This window comes from Notamacropus eugenii, chromosome X (genome assembly GCF_028372415.1).
Source record: "Notamacropus eugenii isolate mMacEug1 chromosome X, mMacEug1.pri_v2, whole genome shotgun sequence".
NCBI lineage: Eukaryota > Metazoa > Chordata > Mammalia > Diprotodontia > Macropodidae > Notamacropus > Notamacropus eugenii.
Genome location: NC_092879.1, coordinates 57,180,199 through 57,204,037, shown reverse-complemented (window position 1 = coordinate 57,204,037; position 23,839 = coordinate 57,180,199). Strand labels below are relative to the sequence as shown.

At 40.8% G+C, this 23,839-nt stretch overlaps 2 protein-coding genes and 1 pseudogene across 5 annotated transcripts in view; 2 read left to right on the top strand and 1 right to left on the bottom strand.

The window, feature by feature from the left end:
* The first annotated feature begins 1,212 nt into the window (after positions 1 to 1,212).
* On the top strand, positions 1,213 to 1,640 carry LOC140515632 (trafficking protein particle complex subunit 2-like protein; annotated as a pseudogene).
* Positions 1,641 to 4,967: 3,327 nt separating this feature from the next.
* On the top strand, positions 4,968 to 10,207 carry LOC140516326 (uncharacterized). Its single transcript, XM_072627316.1, has 4 exons — positions 4,968 to 5,046; positions 5,706 to 5,822; positions 5,959 to 7,307; positions 8,154 to 10,207. Exons 1-4 carry the CDS (start codon positions 4,968 to 4,970, stop codon positions 8,157 to 8,159), a joined length of 1,551 nt encoding a protein of 516 aa, XP_072483417.1. The 3' UTR covers positions 8,160 to 10,207.
* Positions 10,208 to 16,319: 6,112 nt separating this feature from the next.
* Positions 16,320 to 23,839, bottom strand: part of LOC140516124 (integrator complex subunit 6-like) — a 66,140-nt gene continuing 58,620 nt past the window's right edge. For 2 of the 4 annotated variants that reach the window (XM_072627097.1, XM_072627100.1), the window contains 2 exons: positions 20,610 to 20,703; positions 16,320 to 18,029 (listed from right to left, as the gene is read on the bottom strand). In XM_072627097.1, the coding sequence (XP_072483198.1) occupies positions 17,900 to 18,029; positions 20,610 to 20,703 (224 nt within the window). In that variant the 3' untranslated portion in view covers positions 16,320 to 17,899. The remainder of the gene's footprint in view (positions 18,030 to 20,609; positions 20,704 to 23,839) is intronic. The other 2 variants (XM_072627098.1, XM_072627101.1) reach the window with 1 other exon arrangement.

The window sequence follows — 23,839 nt, the reverse complement described above, 5'->3', positions numbered from 1 at the left end:
TCATCCTCCCCTCTTAGTTGAGAACTTTGCCTCATATTTCACCGCAAAATTGAAGCCATTTGCCCAGAGCTGCCTCTTCTCCCCTCCTCTTCCTCATCTCACATCAGTCAGATGTCTTCTACCACTGTCTCCTCCTTAGCCTCTGGCTCACATGAAGAGATGGGCCTTCTCTTTGCCAAAGTAAACCCCCTCTACATGCACAGAGTGATCCCATTCCATCCTGTCTTCTCCAACAAGTTGACCCCTCTATCAACCCCCCTCACTTATCTTCAATCTCTCCCTTCTACTGACTGCTTCCCCCCACCTATAAACATGCTCATGTCTCCATCCTCAAAAAGGTGACTAGTTCTGTCCATCCCCACTGTCTGTCACCCTACATCTCCCTTCCTTTATGTGGGCGACCTCCTTGAGAAGGCCTTCTACAATCTCTGCTTCTGCTTCCTCTGTCCTTTCTCTCACTCTGCCTTCTGATTACATCATTCAACTGAAACTGTTCCCTCCAAAGTTACCAGTGAGCTCTGAATTGCCAAATCCAGTGGCCTTTTCCTAACCCTGATCCTTCTTGACCTCTCTGCAGTCTTTGACACTATCAATCTCCCTCTTCTCTGTGATACTCTCTTCTTTCTAGGTCTTTGTGACACTGTCCCCTCCTTCCTTCCTAGTTGTGTGATGGCTGTTCCTTACTCTCCTTGGCTGGTTCTTCATCCAGGTCATGCTTGTTAACCATAGGTATTTCCCATGCCTCTGTCCTGAGCCCTCTTTCTCTTCTTCCTCTACACTGTTTCACTTGGTGATCTCATTAGTTGCCATCAGTTCAACTATCATCTGTATGTAGATGATTCTCAGATTTATATATCCACTCCTAGTGTCTCTCCCAACTTACAAGCTTACATCTTCAACTGCCCATTGGATTGTACTACAAACCAATAATCATTCAAAAGATTTAGTACTGCTTAAAAAGAAGAGAGGTTGGAACAAATTAAGTACACAAAATACAGAAGCAAAAAGAATAGGATAGTGTTTGATAAACCCAAAGATCCCAGTTACTGAAGGAATGATTCACTATTTGACAAAAACTTCTGGGAGAACTAGACAGCAGTCTGAAAGAAATTAGGGTGAGACCAACACTTCATGTCATATGTCAAGATAAGTTTCAAATGGATACATGACTTAGATATAAAAAGTCATACCATATTCACGTGACCAGGCTCTCCCTTCCCTACCAAGATGGTGGTGAATATAGTGCTGATTGCCAAAGAGAATTACCCACTCTACATCTGGAACATCCCTGCAGAGCATGAGCTGAAGTTCCATTATATGGTGCACACATCTCTTGATGTGGTCGACAAGGTCTCTGCAATGGGAAAGGCCCTCGTGCATCAGAAGGAGCTCTCCCAGGGACTCCTGTACCCCATAGGAGACTACGAAGTATATGGCTATGTGATGAATTCCAAGGTGAAGTTTGTTATGGTGGTGGACTCCTCCAACACAGCACTTCGAGACAACGAGATCCGCAGTATGTTTTGAAAGCTACATAATTACTACACAGATGTCATATGCCACCCCTTCTACAACCCTGGAGACCGTATTCATTCTAGGGCCTTTGATAACATGGTGAATTCCATGATGTTTTAGGTTTGTTGAGAAAATATGTAGTTTATAGTTATTGCTGAAAATGCTATTTTGTATAGAACTGTATTATGCAGATATGTGTATGTATGGCCTCCTCCTCTGTATAATATGAAAGCCACTCTCTTGGGATGTCCAAAAACTCTTATGTAAAGTAAAGACTATATAAAACTTATTTCAATAAAAAGTTGACTCTGAAAAAAAGTCACATCATAAACAAATTAGAGGACAAGTAAGAGGTTACTTTTTATATCTATGGATAGGTTGGTTGGTTGTTGTCCTTTGTTCTCAAAGAGGACCAAAATGACATCACCATGATAAAGTGAAGTTTCAGTGTGTATGACTGTGGCTGATCAGACCAATCTGAGCTCAGAATTCTCTACCACAGATTGGGCACAGATAGTCCATGTGAATATTTGGGGTGGATACTCCAAATTTGCTCATCCTACATTTCCTTTGTGCTGTTTCAATTCTGCTTTGCTCATAGAACACAGTACCTTTTCTGATGTGGGCACACCATGTGGAGCAGTCCTGTGCCGGTGTCTCCCATATCCCACAATCAAATACAAAGTTCTTGAGAGAGACCTTGAGAGTATCCTTGTATCCCTTTTTCTGACCACCATGGGATCACCTGCCCCATGTGAGTTCTCCATAAAATAGTCTTTTTGGCAAGCGTACATTTTCCATTCAAACAACGTGACCAGCCCATTGGAGTTGCACAGTCTGAAGCATATTTTGGGAGAAAAGAGTTATTAGACTGACTACCAAACTGAAGGTCTACAGAGCTACTGTGCTGACTTCATCGCTGTATGCCTGCAAAACATGGACAGTCTACCAATGCTGTGCCAGGAAACTGAATCGTGTCCATTTGAACTGCCTTAGGAAGATTCTGAAGATCATCTAGCAGGATAAAGTACCAGACACTGAGGTCCTTGCTCGAACTTAACTGCCAAGCATTCAAACTACGGATAGGTAAAGAGTTCATCACTAACCAAGTGGTGGAGAAAATCACACAAGATAAAATGTACAATTTTGAGTATATAAACTTAAAAATGATTTGCACAAACAAGTCTTATATAGTAAAAATTAGAAGAGAAACAGGCAACTGAGAAAAATCTTTGCAACAATTTTCTCTAATAGTCTCATTTCCAAGATTTATAAAGAACTGATTTATGACTAAGAATGGTTCCCCAACAGAAGGAAGGAATCCAGGCTGCCAACAATCATATGAAAAAATTTTCTAAATCCCTAGTAACTAGGTAAATACAAATTAAAGCAACTTTGAGGTTCCACCTCATACCTATTAGATGAGCAAAAATGACAAATATTGGAAGGTCTGTGGGAAAACAGGTACACCAATGCAGTATTGATGAAACAGTGAATTGGTTCGGCCATTCTGGAAAGCAATGTGGAACGATGCCTAGAAAGTTACCAAACTGTGAATACTCTTTGACCCAGCTATACAACTACTAGGTCTATATTCCAAAGAAATTAAAGAAGGAGGAAGAGGACGTGTACACACAAAAATACTTACAGGGCCTCTTTTTGTGGTAGCCAAGAATTGGAAATTAGGACTGTCCTATTAGGGGATAGCTAAATGAACTGTGGGATGTGAATATAGTGGAACATTAATGTTCAGTAAAAAATGAAGAAGTGGACCATTTCAGAGGAAACTGTGAAGACCTTTACGAACTGATACAAATTGAAGTGAACAAAACTAGTAGAACAATTTATATTGTTGACCACAGCATTATAGAAAAAAACAACTTTGAACGATTTGAGAACTCTGATCAATGCAATGATAAACCATGAGTCCCCAAGGCTGAAGATAATGCATTTGATAAACTTTAAATGGAGAGAGAGAGAGAGAGAGAGAAGAGAGAGAGAGAGAGAGAGAGAGAGAGAGAGAGAGAGAGAGAGAGAGAGAGAGAGAGAGAGAGATTTGGCAGAGCCAATGGGAGATTTTTTTTTTTACTGGAGTATGTAGATATGAATTGGGTTTTTTAAATTGCTCATTGGAAGGTGGTAGTGTCAGGGACAGATTAATTTTAAATACTTGTTGTTACTTGAAAAAAAATGTTAAGAACTAGAAAAAAAGGTTATCCAGCTTCTAGAGTAGACTCCTTGTGGGTCATTAGTAATAGTATTATCTAGTCTTGGAACATAAGTGGTCCCCCTAAGAACCAGTATCTGGATCTTTTACTAATGGAGCATCAGTCAATAAGTCTGCTTTGGGCTCCCGCCGCTCACTCCCTAGCACCTATAGCAGTGGCCAGCATGTTGGGGGTAAATGAGATCCATGTTGCTCTTGATATTGACAATGACTGAATTTTTATATGTTTAAAAAATTATTAAATACCTATTGTGCTCTAATAAATGTTCTGGAAATCTAAAGATAAAAGAAAGACTAAAAGACAGACAGGAAGGAAGGAAGGAAGCAACAATTCCTATTCTCTCTGACCTTCAGTTGCTTTTTTTAACTGAATGATTATTATAACTTAGTTTTAAAATTAACAGTAATTTAAAAACTTAATCTGATCCCCTTAACTATCCCTCTCCCAGCACTGAGCAAAGAAAAAATACAAACCTGAAGAACAAATCCTTCAATAAATATCTATATAGTTCAGAGGAAAAAATACCATATTGGCCCTGACTGAAAATGTATCCTTCTTTCTATATTTTAAGTTCATCACCTGTCAGAAGGTGTGGTGTGTTTCATCTTCATTCTTTTGGATTTGTGGTTCATCACTGCATTGATCAGAGTTCTAAAGTCTTTGAGAACTTAAAACTTTTGGAGGACCCTGTATAATGCTATGATCACATTGTATGAACTGTTCTCCTAGTTCTGCTTTCTTCTATTTGCATCAGTTCATAGAGGTCTTCCTAGTGGTTTCTAAAACTACCCCTTTATCATTTCTTATGGCACAGTAATATTCCATTACGTCCATACATATACCACAGTTTGTTTAATTATTCTCTAATAAGAGGACAGCCGCTTCATTTCCAATTTCTGGCTACCACAAAAAGAATTGCTCCAAATATCTTTGTATATATGGATCCTTTTCCTCTTTCTTTGATTTCTTTGGGGATATAGGTCTAGCAATGGTATAGGTGGATCAAAGAGTATGCAAAGTTTGGCAACTTTCTGAGCACAATTCTAAATGTCTTTTTTTAAAGAGCCTCAGTCTTCCCATCTCACTGAGACTACAAGCGTAGAAGCTAAGAGCTGGACACATCCCAGTACTGAACATCATTTCTGACCTGGGTCAGTGCATCCCCTCCTTAGGCAGCTGGGAGCCTTCATCTCTCATCATATTGGTGCCAGATTTAGGGATTTAATGGGGATACCCTATTGGTTTAGCCTACTGAAACTCCGATCTCCTAAGCTCAAGGGATCCACCAACCTCAGCCTCTCAGGTAGCAGGGATTATAAACATGAACCACCCTAATCAGCTCCTAATTACTTTCCAGAACGGTTGAACCAATTCAATTTCGTCAACACTGAACTAACATACCGTTATTTTTTCTTTTTAAATTTAGAGCATTTTTTCTCATACATGTGTGCAAGAAGTTTTTCCCATTCCTCCTTAATCTTAGTGTTTTCCCTCTGAGAACATCCCTATTTTATGTGCTATATAGTTTGTACACTTATTTGCACGTTATCTCCCCCCATTATATTTTGACCTCCTTGAGAGTAGGGACGGTTTTTTTTTTGCCTTTCTTTGTAACAGCAGAACAGTACCTAGCACATAATAGCACTTAATAAATGTTGGTTGACTGACTGATTGTTGGTAGCTTGGATTTTTTTTTCTTTGAAAACTGAATGACGGCATTTTCAACACATTTCCATTGTACTCAGCGCGCAGGGGAGAACAAGTTACTTAAGAGTGCCAAATGCGCTCAGAAAATATTGAGAGGAACTCCCCTCCCCCTTTTATCCCAATGTCATTTTAAAAAAATTTTAGATTTAGAAAAAAATTTATATAAATCAAAACCCACCACCCCTAAACATAAACATTTTTCCAAGAAGCATTGCTCTCCCCCCCATCTCCCTTTTTTCCCTCTTTTTGCCGCAGTTCTGCACTACGCAGCTGTAAGGTTTGCTGCAGTCTCTCTCTCTGGTCCCTGGGGACAGCATCTCCAAAATAAACAGGATTGGTCTCTAGAGCTGGCTGCATCTGTCCAGTACGCTGGTAGGCTACTCTTGAAGGATAGGCAAACCTTGGGATGCTAATATCTCTAGAGGAGTCTTAAACGAACTTGAACACCCCTTTTAAATAAATAGGCACCTGTACATCTTCTAATTTGGATCTAATTTTTCATTGACAGGTCTTGGTGCTCAGAGGATGTGGAACGGGAACGCGAATTCGCCGGAGAAGGCCGCCCAGGCCCCAGCCCGAGAGGTGGTCCAACAGAAGCTGACCCCAGATTCAGCCGTGGAGGTGATCGAGCAGAAGTTGACCCCCGCCCCAGGCCGGTATGGGCTCTTGAAGAAGGCGGGGCTGCCCGCAGTCCCTATCCGGTGCGGGCTTCTACTCAGGGGCGGCCCGGACCCCGCCCCAGTCCAGGAAGGGGTCCGGCCGAAAGGAACCCCGGGCCCGGACCCAGCCCCAGCCCCAGACCCGGACCCAGCCCCAGCGCCAGCCCCAGTCCCAGCCCCCGCCCCAGCTCCCGCCCCCGCCCCAGGCCCAGCCCCTGGTGGGGTCGGTCAGAAAGCAACCCCGGGCCCCGCCCCTGCCCAGGAGGGGGTCCGACGGAAAGTAATCTGGACCCTGGACCCAGTTCCTAACCCTAACCCATTCCCAGCCCCAGCGCCAGCGCCAGCCCCGGCCCCAGCCCCTGCCCCAAACCCGGCCCCAGCGCCGGCCCCAAACCCCTCCCAAGAGACGGCCCCAACCCCGGCCCCGGCCCCGGCGCCGAATCCTACCCCGGCGCCGAATCCAACCCCGGAGCCGAATCCAACCCCGGAGCCGAATCCAACCCCGGCGCCGAATCCAATCCCGGCGCCGAATCCAACCCCGGAGCCGAATCCAACCCCCGCGCCGAATCCAACCCCGGAGCCGAATCCAATCCCGGCGCCGAATCCAACCCCGGAGCCGAATCCAACCCCGGCCCCGGCCCCTGCCCCTGCCCCAGGGCCGGCCCCGGCCCCAATGCCAACCCTAGTTCGGGAAGTGGTACCCCAGAAGTCAAACCTAGCCAGGGTGAAGGCTGACCCTGCCCCTGTCCAGGAGGTAGCCCGGAACAAGGCCACCCCAGGCCCTGCCCCAGCCCCCGTCCTGGCCCGAGAGGTGGTGCAGCAGGGGCAGCAGCCAGCCCCATCCTCAACCCATGGGGTGATTCGAGAGGAGCTGATCCCGGGCCCGAACCCAGTCCGGCTGGTGCTGCGGCGGAAGCCAGGCCCGACCCCAGCCCAAGGGGTCTGCTGGCAGAAGAGCGCCCCAACCTGGGTCCTGGAGGTGGTCCAGGAGAAACCCCCCATGGCCTCTGCCCCTGCTCCTGCTTCAGCACCTAGTCTGGCCCAGGAGGAGAGCGTCTGGAAGAAGGCCTCTGGGAAGACAACAGCAAAATCGGCTACCCGAGTCCCAGACACAGTGTTTGAGGAGAAGAAAGCGAAAAAGGAGAAGAGGAAGAAGGACAAGAAGGAGAAGAGGAAGAAGGAGAAGATGGAGATAGAGGTAGTAGAGTTGTTGGACGATGATGAGGTGGAGGTGGTGGAGGTGAAGGATGATGATGATGAGGTGCAGGTGGTGGAGGTGGTGGAGGTGAAGGATGATGATGTGGAGATAGTGGAGGTGATGGACGATGAGAAGGCCGAGGTGGTGGATTTGTTGGATGATGATGATGATGATGATGATGATGATGATGATGATGATGATGATGATGACTTTGACTATGAGGTAGCAGGGCTTTCGCCCAGGGAGGATGATGAAGATGAATTGTGGTTTCAGCTTCTTGGGATAGAGGATCCCTCAGGGCCCTTGGGACCCTGTCTACCTCTGTTTGAGGACTTAGAGGACTAGACCCACACACTCAGGTCAGGTCCTAATTGCCGACTGAGTGATGGAGTATTTATGCATGAATATCTGTCATGCCTTCTGTGATGACCTTTCTGAGGAGTTCAACCAGAATATTACTGCTATGGGGGCTATTTCTTGTGGGGTCCACAACCGATCACTCCTTCAGCTAAAAACTGTGCACATATGTCAGTTTTTTAAAAGAATTTCCAAAGGAAAATCCATAGACTTGCGGTTTGATGCTAATATAGTCAATACTCCCTTGGAATCAGCATTGGCTATGTGGATTAGAATGGGATACTATAAAGATGCACATTTTGAAGATATCCATGATTTACTTACAATTCAGGCTGTAACAATTTGCCTGGAGAAAAGAGGCTTCAGAGAAGCAGAGGTAGTCTTTAGGAGAGTATTTGGTGAAAATGACACCAATAGACCTCTAAAAAAGATCCTGTTTAGAATAATCTTTAAGAAAGATCCTAACCATATTTTTTTAAACTATTTCAGCTATAACTGCCTTATAAGGAAAGTCAAATCATTCGTGTACCATGTGATAAGTGAAACGTCATCAAGCTTTCTAATCAAGAATACAACAAAAATAGTGAAAAATACTCCTGTGGAAAATGAAATTGTCAAGGAGAGTGAAGAAGAAAATACTAACCACATTATCATAGAGGAATCTGCAAAGAGTCCGAAATCCATCAATCTGATGTGAACTTCTTTTCTCTTACACAAATAAAACTCCAGAAATCAAAGCAAAAAGTTTTGGATGCCACAGGAAAGAAATGGGCCCTCAAAGAAAAAAGGCCAAGCAGAAATGCAAAAACATTGTCGTTGACGATGTGGAAACCATTGAAGATGACTGAGGAAGACAATGAAGCCAGCACCTCTGAAAGACCTGGCAAGAAAAGGAGAACGTGGACCTGGGAGGAAGAAATGAAGCTAAGGTCTGGGGTGAAGAAATATGAAGAGGGCCAATGGAAGAAAATCCTCTCACGTTATGCATTCCACGACTGAACAAAGGTGATGTTAAAGGACAGATGGAGAACCGTAAAGAAAGAAGTGTTTTCTTCAGACAGTGAGGACTGAGTGTGTGAATAGAAATAGAAAGAAAAAGAGAAAAAAAGCATCTCGATCAATGGCTTTGTTTAAAATTTAACCAGTCAATGTTGTAATTTTTGAAGTTTTAAAAATGTTTTGGTGTGATAATATATTTTCTGTGGAACAAAGTCATTTGACAGGCTTCTTATTACTATTTTCTTAAACCTTACCCTAGCAGAAAAAGTCAGGTTTTTTTAAACCATGCCACATACTTTCTTACACACACACACACACACACACACACGAAGCCTCAGAGAAGAAAAAAATTATGACCATTGTTTTATTCAGTTTATATAAAATGACCTGAAAAAATAAGTCTTTTATTAAACCAAATTTGAATGTTCTGAGTCATTGCAGAATATCGTCCTCTTAAACTAGGAGACAATGGCTTGGTTTTATGGCCTTACTGTGTCACTTAATTTTTAAGGCTTTCTGATAGAATCCCAAGTGCACAATGTTATTTCAGCATTATATATCTTCCTATGAGGAAGGTTAAAGATAATAAATGAAACACTTGAAACAAAACTTATACCATTAGTATGTGATATGGCCATGTCTGGCCTTTTAAAATTAATTTCTTTAAACAAAGATCCACCGTCTTTCCCTCCTCTATCCCCCAACTGAGAAAGCAAACAAACAAACAAAAAAACCCCCCAAAATAAAAAAAACCAACCCAAGTACAAAATCCTTATTACAAATATATATATAGTGTATATATACACTATATATACACATATATTGTATATATATATATATACATATATATATATATATATATATACACAAATATAAGAAATTTCTACATTTGGCTATGTCCAAAAAAAATGCAGTGTCAATCTGCCCTCTGAGTCTGTTATATCAAGAGATGGGTAGCCTGTTTCATCATGAATCCTCTTGAATTGTGATTGGTTATTGTGATCAGAGTTTCTAAGTCTTTCAAAGTTGATTGTGTTTGCAATATTGGTGTTATTGTATAAATCATTCTCCAACTTTGTTCCAATAGATATTTAACTTAAATGTTAGACTAGACTTCTGTAGTACATGAAAATGTACCCCAAGTTCTGTGATTTTAATATTATTTAACATAATGCCAGCAAAGTGGTTGAATTGTAATGTGAACGCTTGAGACTTGATACCTCAATTAGCAATTTTAATATCACTGTGATTATTGCTGCTTAGCATAAGTGTGTTGTTCACTTCTCTAGGATTTTGTTCTTCACATGTCTTGGTCAAGGAATATATAGAATGATTTATTGGTAGCTATGAATGTACCAAATTAGCTAGAATGTGTTTCTTCCTTAAATTAGCAAACTAGGAACAAATAACACCTGCCAATTTCATTTATGATAATTCTAGAGTTGTTTGGCCTCTGTTATATGTTGAAGTTTGTATATAGAATTTAAGAAGTGTGTCTGTGTGTTCTTTCCATTTCCTATTAAATCCAGTCTTTAAAAAATAAAGTGTTTCTGTCACAATGTTCCAAATGTTTTCACATTTATGCAGCAGCAGCATAGCCAGAGTAATGGGCCTTCCCAAATTAAAGGGGGAGAGGGAGGAATGTGGGAGGAACCATGGGTTTTTCCATCTTTTTTTAGAAATCCTTTTTTTTTTAAAGAATAGCATAGGGAAATAAGGTTTACAGTCATCTGTACAGGAATGCATCTGTTCTGTAGAATAAGGAACATTCACACAGGCTTATCTTGCCTTAAAAAACTCCACTAGACAAAAAGCCAGTCTCCTCTGCTTATAAACCTTCTGCAGCTTACTGTTGCTCATGCTGCTATTTCAACATTCCACATTTCCTAGTTTTATTTCACACTATTTCCCTTCACAGCCAAATTGGCCAACAAGCTGTTTCCAGATCTCACACTGCACCCTCCCTGTTCCCAACCCCCCTTCTCAGAGGGAAGATATACTTTGGTGTAAACCCAGCTGTTAATTCTGATTCACATCAGCGACCATGCTGATATGGACTGGACTAGATGACTGTGGAGGTCTTTTCTGTGATTTCTTACAATGTACCATTAGAATCAAATGAGATGACATACAGAAAGTGATTTTCACACTCTAAAGTGCTATATAAATGTTAGCTCTGTTATTATTGTTAGTAGCAGCATTTTATGAGACAAATGTCCTAATACCTATATTAGTGAAGGCTAAAGCAAAGAATTACAAGCCAATATTACTAATGATTATCAAATCAAATTTTAAAATAAAATCCTGGGGGGAAAGCCTACAGGAATTTATTTGAAAACTCACTATGATCAAGTTAGATTTATACTAAGGATGCAAAGATGGTTCAATACTACAAGAACAATTAATAAGCAAAAACATAACAAAACCACATGGCTATATATTTAGAAGCAGAAAAAATCCTGTGATAAAGTACAACTCATTTATGCTAACCCTATGTAACACAGGGACAGAAAGATCTTTTTTTAGATGATAAAAGAGTATTTAACACTCAAAGTTTGTATTACATGCAATAGGGAAACACCCAAAGCTTTTGCAATAAATAGAGTAAAGCAAAGATAGTCCCTTTCTCTGTCGTTATTTGGCATAGTTTTAGAAATGACTATAATAGCAGCAACACAAGAGAGCAATTAAATGTATAAAGATAGGCAAAGAGGATACAGTTATCCCTATGTGCTGATGGTTTACTTAGAAAGTCCTAGGAAATCAGCAAAGAAAAAGATAATGAAGTGCTTCATTAAAGTAACAGGTTTGTTGCTTTATTTTCTTAACAAAATATACTCACAAAATCAATAGCATTTCTTTATAGCAATAACAAAATTCAGGAGGGAATACTAGAAAGAGAAGCACTATTCAAAATACCTGCAAAATGCATGCAGTATCTTGGAATCAATCTACCAGAGCACATTCAGTAACTATAGATCCAGTTACAAAATGATCCTTTAAGAGATAAAGAACAACTTAAATAATTGGAGGGACATTCAATGCTTATGGCTAGTTCCAATGTAATAAAAATGGCAGTATTGACAAAATTAGCTTTACAGCATCAGAGCTATATCAAATTACCAAAAGGGTACTTTACAAGGCTCGACAAAATAAAAATAATTTGGAGAAACAAAAACTCTAGAATGAGGAAATAACGAGAAAAAAAGGAAAGAAGGAGGAATGAGCAGTTCTAGACTTGACGTTATTTTACAAAGCAGAAATCATTAAACCTATTTGGGGTGGATTAAAAAAATAGAAAAGTAGATCAATGGAAGAGACTAGACAAAAGAGAATCATAAATAACAACTTAGTAGCCCAGTGTTTGATAACTCTGAAAACATAAATTAACAAGGAAAGGACTCTATTTGACAAGAATTGCTGGAAAAATGGAAAGCAGTGTTAGAAGCTGAACCTAATAAATTGAAAAAAGGATGTGAATTGAATGTTAAAAATAATATAACAGTTTGGAAGGGAGGGAGATCATATACCCTTCACAGCTGTGGGTGGCAGTGAATTCTTAACTAACAACAGACAATATAAAGGCAATTATAAAAGATAAAACAGATCATTTTGATTAAGTGAAATTGAAAAGCTTTTGCATGGACATGTTGACTGGGAAAAAATCTCTGATAAAAGTTTGATAGTCAAGATATATAGGAAATTAACAAACATATAAAACCAAAAGTCAGTTCCTAAGTGGTCAAAGGATATGAATACACAGTTATTAAAGTAGTGCAAACTATTAACAACCATATGAAAGAATGTGCCAAATCACTAATAATATGAGAAATGAAAATCATAACAACTCCAAGGTCTTCCTTCACATCTGGCAAATTGGCAAAGGTGACAAAAGACAGAACTAGTGTTGGAAGGATTATAGAAGGACAGGTACATGAACATACTGTTGGGAGAGTTGTGAATTAGTCTAACCATTCTGGAAAACAACTTCGAATTATATGAAGAAAGTGATTAAAATGTCCATAGTCTTTGATCCAGAAATTCCACTGTATGACACACACCCCAAGAGGGACAGCATCAAAAAGAAAGGCCTCATATACATCACATTATTTTTCAGAGTTGTCAGACATGTAGGCCACATGCAGCCCACAATACTCCCTAGCGCAGTCCAAATCAGATTAAAATGTAATTGGGAAATATTTAATAAAATAAAAATTATAGCAAAACATAGATAATATTACATTTTAAAACTACTATGGGCCACAGGGACCCTCGTGTACACTTTACCCTTGTTCTTGGAGTTTGTCAGCACTTACTTATAATGGTACTTTTTGCAGTAACAAAGGCCAAAAACCAAAGTAGATGTCCACAGATTGGGGACTGGCTAACCAAGGTGTGGTATATGAATGTAATGGTATATTTCTATGCTATAAGATGGAAAATATGACTGCGGAGAAGCCATTCAATGGGTCAATAAACATTTATTGACCACAGCGCACCAGGCACTGTGCTAAGCTCTGGGGATACAAAGAGGAGCAAAAAACAGTCCCTGCCTTGGAGCAGCTCAAAGTCTAATGGAGAAACAACAAACAATATACAGAGGAAAAAGGAAATAAGAGAAGGAAGGCATTAGAATTAAGAGAGATTGAGAAAGGCTTCTGGAGAAGATGGGGTTTTAATTGCAATTTAAAAGAAGCTAAGGAAGCCAATAGGCAGAAATGAGGAGTCAGAGCATACTAGGCATGAGAGACAGTCAGAGAAAATGTCTAGAGCCAAGAGATGGAGTGTTTTGTTCCTAGAACGTACAAGAGGCCAATGTCACTAGGTCAAAGAGTAAGTGGTAAGAAGACTAGAAAGGTAGGAGAAGGCTAGGTTGTAAAAGGCTTTTTGTATTTGCTCCTGGAGGCAACAGGGAGCCATTGGGGTTTATTGATAGGGTAGTGACATGGTTGGGCCCGTACTTTAGGAAAATCACTTTGGTGGCTGAATGGAGGATGAATTGGAGTGGGGAGAGACTTGGGGCAGGCTGACTCACTAGCCAGATACTGCAATAGTCCAGGCATGAGGAGATGAGGGCTTGCACTAGAGTGATGGCAGTGTCAGAGGAGAGAAGGGGGTATATCAGAGAGGTATTTCAAAAGTGAAATCTACAGGCTTTCGTAATAGCTTGGATTTGGGAGGTGAGATGATGAGAAGTCCAGGATGACTCCTAGGTCATGAACCTGAGGGACCAGGAGGATAGTGTTACCCTCAACAGTAATAGGTAGGAACGGAGAGGGAAAGATAATGAATCTCATTTTGGACATGCTGAATTAAAGATTCTACTGGACATTCAATTCTAGATGACTAAATGGCAGTTGGAAAAGCAACAATGGAAGTCAGCAGAGAGGTTGGGGCAAGATATAGGTAGATTTGAGAACTGTCAGTATAGAGATTGTAATTAAATCCATGGGAGTTGATGAGGTCATCAAGCAAAGTAGTATGTAGACAGGGAGAAGAGAAGAGGCCCCAGGACAGAAATCTGTGATACATCTACGGTTAGAGGATGTGATCTGGATGAGGTCCTAGAGATTGGCAAGGGGTGGTTAGCAAGGTAGGAGGAAAACCAGCAGAGAGTGGTGTCACAAAAACTTAGAGAGAACATCAAGAAGGTCCACAACAGTGTCAAAGGCTGCAGAGAGGTGGGAGAATGAGGATGGATAAAAAGCTGTTGGATTTGGCAATGAAGAGATTATTGGTAACTTTGGAGAGAGCAGTTTCAATGAAATGAGATTGGAAGCTGGATTTTAAAGGGTTAAGAAGAGAGTGAGGGGAAAGAAAGTGGAGTTAGAGATGGAGGACAAGAGTAAGGATCAAGGGGGGGGGTGGTTTCTTGAGAATGGGAGAGACATGGGCATGTTTGTGGGCAATACAGTCAAGGAGATGACACATAGGAAGAGATATGTGATAGAGTGGGGATGACAGAGAGGGCAATCTAAGGAGACAAGATGGAATGGAAAAATTGCTTGAGCATATGTAGAGCCTTGGTAAGGAGTAAAAAGGTTGCTAAGTGGCACTGCAGTGCACAGAGAGCTGGGCCTGGAGTTAGGAAGACTCAGCTTCCTGAGTTCCAATCTGGCCTCAGATACTTCCTAGCTGTGTGACTCTGGGAAAATCCCTTAACCCTGTTTGCTTCAGTTTCCTCACCTGTCAAATGAGCTGGAGAAGGAAATAGCCAAACACTTCAGGAATTTTTCCAAGAAAACCCCAAGTGGAGTCACAAAGAGTCAGACATGACTGAAAAAGACTGAACAAAGGAGTAAGAAGCAAGGGAAGATATGTCAAATGATGCAAAGAGAAGTAAGAACTAGGAAGGTAATCTATACAACACTAGTATAAAAAACAAGAAGAAAAAATAGAAACCAAATGCTGTGAAATTATAACAATCTAGCTTGAAACCAAAGAAATGAGAGAATACCTCTGTTTCTTTGCAGATGTGGAGGACCATGGCTATGGAATGCTGAATTTAGTGGTAAGTGTTGCTGAACTGTTCTTCTTTTTTAAAAAAAAAAATTATTCTAAGGGATGCCATTCCAAGAGCCGAGAGAGGGAATTGGGAAATGTAGGGGTTCTAAAGACAAAAGATCAAATACTTATTTAAAAGAAAGAAATGTGTACAGAAAGAGTTTTCAGATGCCAGCCAAAGGCCTCTTGTAAGGGTCTACACTTGCTGTCTCCTTCACCATCCATCCATTCTCTTCTCAGCCAGATTTGCAATCTGGCTTCTGATTCACTTCTACTGAAACAGCTCCCTCAAAGGTTACCATCCCTCTTAACTGACCAGATTCAATGGCTTTTTCTCAATCCTTAACAGCACTGAAGTCAACAAGCATTTATTAAATACCTACTATGTGCCTGGAACTGTACTAAATACCAGGTATACAAAGAAACACAAAAACAGGACCTCTAATAGGGGAGACAACAGGCAAACAACTATGTTTTAGATATATACAGGACACAGTAGAGATAATCTCAGAGAGAAAGCTAGTACCAGTATTGGGGGAGACCAGGAAAGACTTCTTGCAGGTGAGGTTTTAGCTGAAAGCTGAAGGAAATCAGAGAAGCCAGGAGGCAGAAGTAAGGAGGCAAGGTGGACAGCCAGGGAAAATGCCCAAAGCTAGGAAGTGGAATGTGAGGAAGGAACAACAAAGAGGTCAGTGTCCCGGGATCACAAAGTGGAGGGGAAGGAAAAGTGGAAAGGTGGGAGGAGAGCGAGATTGTAAAGGGTTTTGAAAGATACAGGATTTTATATTTGATCCTGGAGATAACAGGGAGCCACTGAAGTTTATTGAGTATGTGTTGGGGGTGTGGGGGTGACGGTGGTAACATGGTGAGTGGAGGGGCGTTTTTTTGTCTTTGTTTTTCCCCTTAACCTCTTTGGTAACTCTTGAGATAGTTGGCCATTGGTGTCCTGGAAGCTCTCTCCTTCCATGACTTACGGGCCATTTCTCTCTCTGGATGTGGTTTTAACTTGACCATTTCAGTTTCTTCTCCTGGTTCATCATCCATCTCCTTACCGCTAGATGTGACTGCTGCCTCCTCCACCTCAGCTGTGTCCTAGGACCTAGTCATCAGCTCCATTGTTTCAATTCGCCTTTAAGTTCAATAAACACACACTTTTAGGAGTAATAAAATGATTTATTTGACTCCAAAGCTTATTTGTAAACAGATACTTATCACATAATTAATGACTCTAACAGTACTGCTCAAAAATAATTTTTTGTAGAACATGAAAATCTTTTAGGCAATTACAAAGCACAGTGAATACAAGTCTGCCTTGAGAAGCGTCATCCACAATGGATGCAAACAAATTTGAGGTCAGGGATCTGGAAAATTTCAAATGTATTCTCACAAAATCTGTAAACAAAGCAAAAGAGAGTCTGAGAGATTGTTCAAGGGACTGGCAGGAGGAATTGATCCAGAAACATGTATTAAGCAGAAGTGTGCTAGACACTCTTCTAAGCACAGAGGATACAAAGAAAAAGGGAAAAATAGGTCCTGTCCTCTAAGACTTTACATTCTAGAGGGAAAGACAACATGTACATATATAGGCATATACAAGATCCATATAGAACAGACACAAGATAACCTGAGCAGCAAAGACACTGGCAGCTGGCGGGGGGGGGGGGGACCTCAGACTCGGGGACCTGGAGGACTGGGGGCCCTGGGAAAGGTCTCCTGAAGGCAGCAACATTTGAGCTGTATCTTGAAGGATTTGAAGAGGGGAAGGTAGAGTGGGACAACATTCTAGACATTGGGAATAGCCAGTGCAAAGGTACTGAGATGGGAAATAGAGCACTGTGTGTGAGGAATAGGAAAGAGGCTAGTTTGGTTGGACTACAGAGGAGGAGGGCATCAGCGAGTATGCAAAGTGGGTGCAACCAGTGCTAGAAAAAAGCACGAGGGATGCAGTGTCTCAGGGCTGCCTTTCTTTTTCATTCATATTCAATTAGCAGGTTTATTTACTCTCTGACTCAGTCTAACCAGAAACCAGCAGCATTTAAAAGGCATGTCTAAACTAAACTTCTCTCTTTCCATTGGAGAAATAAGGGGTTATGGATGTGGTGGCATGTTGCACACACTGTTCAACTCAGTTGGTTTTGCTGAAATGGTTTTTTCTCATAAGGGAAGGCTCATTGAGAATGAGGTGGGGATGGGGCAGGGTGGATAGAGGAACAGATATATATATATATATATATATATATATATATATATATATAGAGAGAGAGAGAGAGAGAGAGAGAGAGAGAGAGAGAGAGAGAGAAATAACCACCACAACAAAACTACAAAAACGAACAACATTAAAATAAGACTTTTAGGAATACAACAAATAGTTTGTAAAATTAGGGCTCTGGAAATGTCCACCAATTTGTGAATACGTGGTGGCCAGGAGTGGGTAGGTTTTCTTTCCAAAGAAAGGAAATGGTCCATGCAGGACTTCACGCAAAGATACTTGTCAGCCCTCTGAAAAAAAATCATCACCCTTCACAGGCAAAAAAAAAAGTCACCCTACTCCTTTCCAGTAAGTTGCTATGGCTACATGTTCCAGCTTCTGCTGGCCAAGAGATGGCAAATTAAAATGCTATCATTGCTCAGATTTTTTGTAGTTTAAAGTTGTCTTACAGGCAAAGGCAAAAGTGTACACTAGATCAGGTCGTTAGAATAAGAGAGCAGCAAGTTTGTCATTTTTCAAAATGTTACTTTGGAAAATCAAATGTTATTTCTTCTTGGTCTTCGTCGCAGTTAACAGCAGCGGTTGGGAGGCTGTTGAAGTTTATTTCTTCTAATAGCATCTCAAGGCGTTGAATTAAAACTCGTTTTTTGAACCTGAAAGTAGTTATAAAAAAAATCCAGTCAACCAACATATTAGTTCAAGTACCTTCTACATGCTAGGTGCTGATGGGATGTGAAACTGACTTAAGATGTGTTGGGTACACTACATCCTCACATTGTTCAATCAATGGGGCCTTACTGATGCACATCAGTCCTTTTCTTCTTCCCCAATTGATGCACACTAGCTGAGATGACTATTCCCAACTTACATCCTAATCCTTCCACAACATCATCATCTCTTGCTTTACTGAGAAAAATCAAGGTCATCAGGAGTCTGGCCTTACCTCTGCCTATCAGAATCCTTCTCCTTCAAGGCTCAACCCAGGTGGTGACCTCTACATCAAGAAGTCTTTTCCAATCCCCCTATTTATTGAGGTTCTCTCCTTCAACTTTGTATTTATCTGTATACAAAACATCGATATCTTGTATACAGATGCAATAGTTCCCTGTCAGCTCCAAATTGATTATACTGTGATCTCAAATAAGGAAAAGGGGTGTTCAGTTCAAGAGACTACTTGGGTTAACCAATACAATATTTGGAGATTCATTTGAATCTGTACAATCTGGAGGTCAAATCCTGAAATTGACTGTTCTGAATCCCTATCTGCCATGTTCTGACCATCTTGTAATGTGCCAGAAAAATATTACTTATTCTGGTTAGCTGAAAATGAGAATATCATATAGTTATCATACTGGTAGAAATACAGACCCTGAGTTTCTCCCCCAAAAGGGCCTGAGTATGGGTTCTTTTCCAGTGTAAGCAACCAATCAGCAAGCATTTATTAAGCACCTACTATGTACCAAGCACTGGAGATACAAAAGCAAGATGAAAGAGTCTCTGCCTTCAAGGAGCTCTCCTTTTCAGGATGTGGTCAGTAGTCCAATGAGCACAGCGTCCCAGGCCTCCAACATAAATCAGCCTTCTTATTAGGAGGGAGTTTGATGGAGTAGAAAGAACATTGGACTGAGAAGACTTGAGTCTGAAGCTTGGCTTTGCCACCCCTCCCCTCACCCCAGGCTTCTTAACCATCATTAGTCATGTGACCCTGGGCAAATGACATAGCTTCTCTGACTTACTCAGATGTAAAATGGGAATACTATGATCCATATCATATTGTTTGCCTTCTCAAGGGATGGGAGAGGGCCAGGAGAAAGGGAGAGAATTTGGAACTCAAAAATTTTTAAAAAAATGTCGAAAAATTTTCAAATGTAATAGGGCAATATTTAATGAAATAAATAAAAACGTATTAAAAAAAACAATAGGAATACTAGTCTTTATATTATGTGCCTTACATGTCTGCTGAGAAGAAAAATACTTTGTCAAACAACAAGTATAAGCTTTGATGAATCTGCCACTAGCCTTAGCTTATAAGACTGGAAAATAAAGCTTGCAAAAGAATTTATTAATAATAGCTAGGATTGCTAAGGAGGCAGCTAGGTGTCTCAGTGGATAGAATCTGGAGTCAGGAAGACCAAAGATCAAATCTGGCCTTCGACACTTACTAGTTATGTGATTCTGGGCAAGTCACTTTATCCTGTTTTTTGCCTCAGTTTCTCCATCTACAAAATGAGTTGGAGAAGGAAATGGCACTCAATTCCAGTATCTTTGACAAGGAAATCCCCAATGGGGTCATGAAGAGTCAGACACCACTGAAAATGACTGAACAACAACAGCATTGATACAGCACTTTCAAGTTTGCAAAGCTTTGCATAATGTTATTTCATTTGTGAGGTAGATCCTACTGTTATTGCCACTGTAAGTACACAAAGGAGAAACTGCTGATCATTTTAACATCTTCCACCAACGGTCATTCACAGGTTGTTGCTTGTCCTTCAATCAGGAAGGTGATGCCATGACTTGAAAGTGCATTGGATTTAAGTGACGGAGGGCTGTGCAAAGGCACCAGCCTCACTCTCTCCTTCTGAGCCATCTGGGTCCAGTGGCCAGATATAAATCAGGACAACTGGAGATGGCCCCAAAATTCTCACATAGTACCTTACAAAAGGCTGTTGTAGTCAAAGGCATTATCTAGAAGTGGACCTTCCTGCCTCCGTACTCTTGGCCAAAGACTCTGGTAGTGGCTTTGCCTTTAATCCCTTCCTTCACTCTTTTCATTATCTCTGCCCCATGATTGTAGCTTGGATCCTGGCAAGGACAGAGAAATCCTGGAGAGCTTCAAGTACTTCATCTGTGTGCTCATCAGAGACAGCACAAACTAGTTGTAGTGCTGGATCACAGAATGGCAGAACTCAAAGGACCCATAACCATCCTCCAGTCAAATGGTCTTATTTCAGAGGTCAAAACAGAGGCCTAAAGAGGGAAAAGGACTTGCCCAGAGTTGCACAGGCAGTAAGGACCAGAGATGTGATCTGAACTGTACTGACTCACTCCAAATCTAGTTCTCTCTGCACTAGATCCAGGCTTCCTCTCAGGCTCCTGCTCACCCGCTTGGTGGTAAAGGGAAGCGGGATGAAGGTGGAGTTAAAAGTCATCAAACCCTCCCTGCCCCAACCCTGCCCCTGCCCTGTCCTCAGCCTGTAAGGCCTGAGCATCCATCTCTACTCAATACAAACCTTGCTGCCTCTTTGATTGCAATAAAAATCAAACGTTTCTGGGTTTCCACAGATCCATGTAGTTTTTCAAGCAGACTGAAGATCTTTTCATAATCTAAAGGCATTAAAAACACAGTGTTTTCTACATGTTTTTTCTTTCTTAAGGCACTGAAATTGTTGAATTTACGAAAACCAGAGCTAAGAAAAAACTGTGAGCTCAGCTAGCAGCAGGGGCAGTATCTAGGCAAATGTCCTTTTGTTTGCATTCAATCTAAAGAGCTTTCCTATGTCGACTGAATGAGATAACATTTGGAAAAGCCTTTGCCAATGTAAGATAAAAAAATTAAAAAACAAAAAGAACAACAAAAAAAGCTCTCTCAAGGTTAGTTTGCAATGGTTTATTGTTACTATTGCTGCTGTGCTTGTTTGTTCTTTTTCTTCTTGTTACAGGCAGCCAGGTGGTATAGTGGATAGAGTGTTGGGCCTAGAGTCAGGAAGACAGGAGTTCAAATCTGATGTCCGACACTTCCTAGCTGTGTAACCCTGCATCAGTCACTTCACTCATCTGCCTCAACTTTTTCATCTGTAAAATAGAAATCATGCTAGCACCTACTTCTCAGGGTTGTTATGAGGATCAAACAAAATAATAATCTGAAAGCACTTTTGCGCAGTGCCTGGCATATATGAAACGGTACGTAAATGTTTGCTACTATTGTTATTACTATATAGCTTTTCTTCAGATAGTATACTCTGTCTTGATAAACAGCATTACTACAAAATGCTCTATTTCAGACCCACATTTGGAATGTTCTACACACAAATAGATGAAAGATCTATGACCTCCCCACAGTAGGAGTTTTCTTCCTCTAACACATTGCAAGGTAGTTAGTAAGATGTCCAAGGGAATTTGCTGGAGACATACCAAGACACAGGACTGGCTAAGCTTCAGAAGCCAGATTTAGACATAGGCTGTCCTGAGTCCAAGCCCAGCACTCTGTGCTCAACCCTATGCCTCTGCTACACTTTCTACTTACTCTAAAGAGATACATGCCATTACTGATGGGCACACTTCCCCAGAGTAGGACTTTCCCTCCCCCAACACAGATGTCAATGTAGTAAGTAATCTGAGGGAGTCCACCACTATGGATGGGCACATCTTTCAAAATTCACTTCCCTGCTCACCATTGTTATTGTTGCTGCTACTGTTGCTGTCTCTCTTTGCCACTAATGAAGAGCCTAGACTCATGGTCTGAGATCTCATTTGGGGATTTCTACAATAAAGAACTCAGAGTAAAGAAGTAATGGTATGACTTGTCAAAGGAGATGAACAGTTTTCAAAAGAGAGATGTAAACCATCAATAACCATGTAAAAAAAACGACCTACATCATTAAAATAAATGCAAATTAAAACTCTGAAGGTTTCTCCTCCAGCAATTTGGCAAGGATGACAAAAAGATGGAAACAAGTCACTATTGGAGGGGCTGTTGGAAAACTGGCACACAAATAAGATTATTCATGAGACCATGAATCAGTGCACCCATTCTGGAAAACAATGTAGACTTAGGCCAGAAAAGTTATCAAACCATTCATATCCTTTGATTCAAGCAATTCCACTACTAGACATGTGGCTCATGGAGGGCAAATAGCAAAATATGTAGACTAAAATATGTAGAGCACTTCTCTCTTTTGTGGTAGCAATGAACTAGAAATAGAACTGGTATCCACCAACTGGGGAATGGCTGAAGTGACTGGGGAATATGAAGGTGATGGATCTTATTGTTCTACAAGAAATGATGAAAACAAAAAGTTCAGAGAAACATGACAAGATTTGTAGGAAGTAGAGTCTAGTGAAAAAATCAGAACCAGAAGAACGATATATACAAGAGCTCCAATAATATAAAGGAAAATAAAAGGCATCTGAATTTAGATTAAATGCAATGCCCCAGGGGTAGATGATGAAACCCACTTCCCTCTTTTTGACAGAGTGGTGGGGGACTATAGGTACAGAAGGTCACACAGGCTATCATACATGGTTGGTTTTGTTTACCTGTTTTTCTATTTTACAAGGGAGGGCTCTATCGGGAGGATGGGAGTGAAATATATGGGGAAGTGACTGTGATGTTTTTAAAAAAGTATCAATAAAACTTGGGGATAAAAAGGACTCCAGGACGGAAATTCAGTGTTAATAAGTGACCATACATTGCCCAAGGATATGAACAGTTTTTAAGAGAAGAAATGTAAACTATTAACAATCCTATGAAAAAATTATCTAAATCATTAACTACTGTTATTGTTCAGTTGTGTCTGACTCTTCCTGACCTTGTGGACTATAGCACGCCAATGCGTCCTCGGAGTTTTCTTGCCAAGATACTAGAGTGCTTTGCCATTTCCTTCTCCAGGGGATTAGGGCAAACAGAGGTCAAGTGATTTGCACAGGGTCTCACAGCCAGTAAGTGTATAAGACTTGAACTCAGGTCTTCCAGCCTCTAGGCCTAGTGCTCTATCCACTGAGCCACAAAATGCAAACTTAAAAAATTCTGTGCAAATTGGCAAATGCAACAAAAGATGGGAATAATCAACGTTGGCGAGACTGCGGTAAGAAAGGCACACTAATATGGTTGGTGGGACTGTGAACTGGTTTAACTCTTCTGGAAAATAATTTAGAATTATGTGAGAAATGTGACTAAGTTATTCATACTGTTTGACCCTATACTCCCATTACTGGGCATGTACCTCAAGGAGGTCAATGACAGAAATATTCTTTATGTACTTTATGTGTGGCAGCCCTTTTGTAGTAGCAAAAAGCTGGCAACAAATTATGTGCTCACCGACTGGTGGAACAACTGAACAAACTATGGTACATGAATCTGATAGATTATGCTATAAGAAACAATGACTATGAAGAATTCAGAGAAACATAGGAAAACTTCTAAGAAGTGATGCCAAATGAAGTAAAAACAGAGCCAGGAGAACAAAATATGATGAAATAAAGGAAAGATAACATAATTCAGATCAAATACAATGACGAAAGTTGATGTCAGATGATGGATGTTAAAACACACTTCCTCTCTTAAAGAATGGTAAACTGCAAGAGTGGAATGGTATATGTTTTGTCAGTTACAGTTGTTGTATCAGATTGTCTTGTTTAACAGAGAAATAAGCAAGGCAAAGAAGGGCCACCCAAAGATGGGTTAAAATCTAACTATAGTATATGACAGTTTCTGTTTTTGTTTTTTTCCCTCATGGCAGCT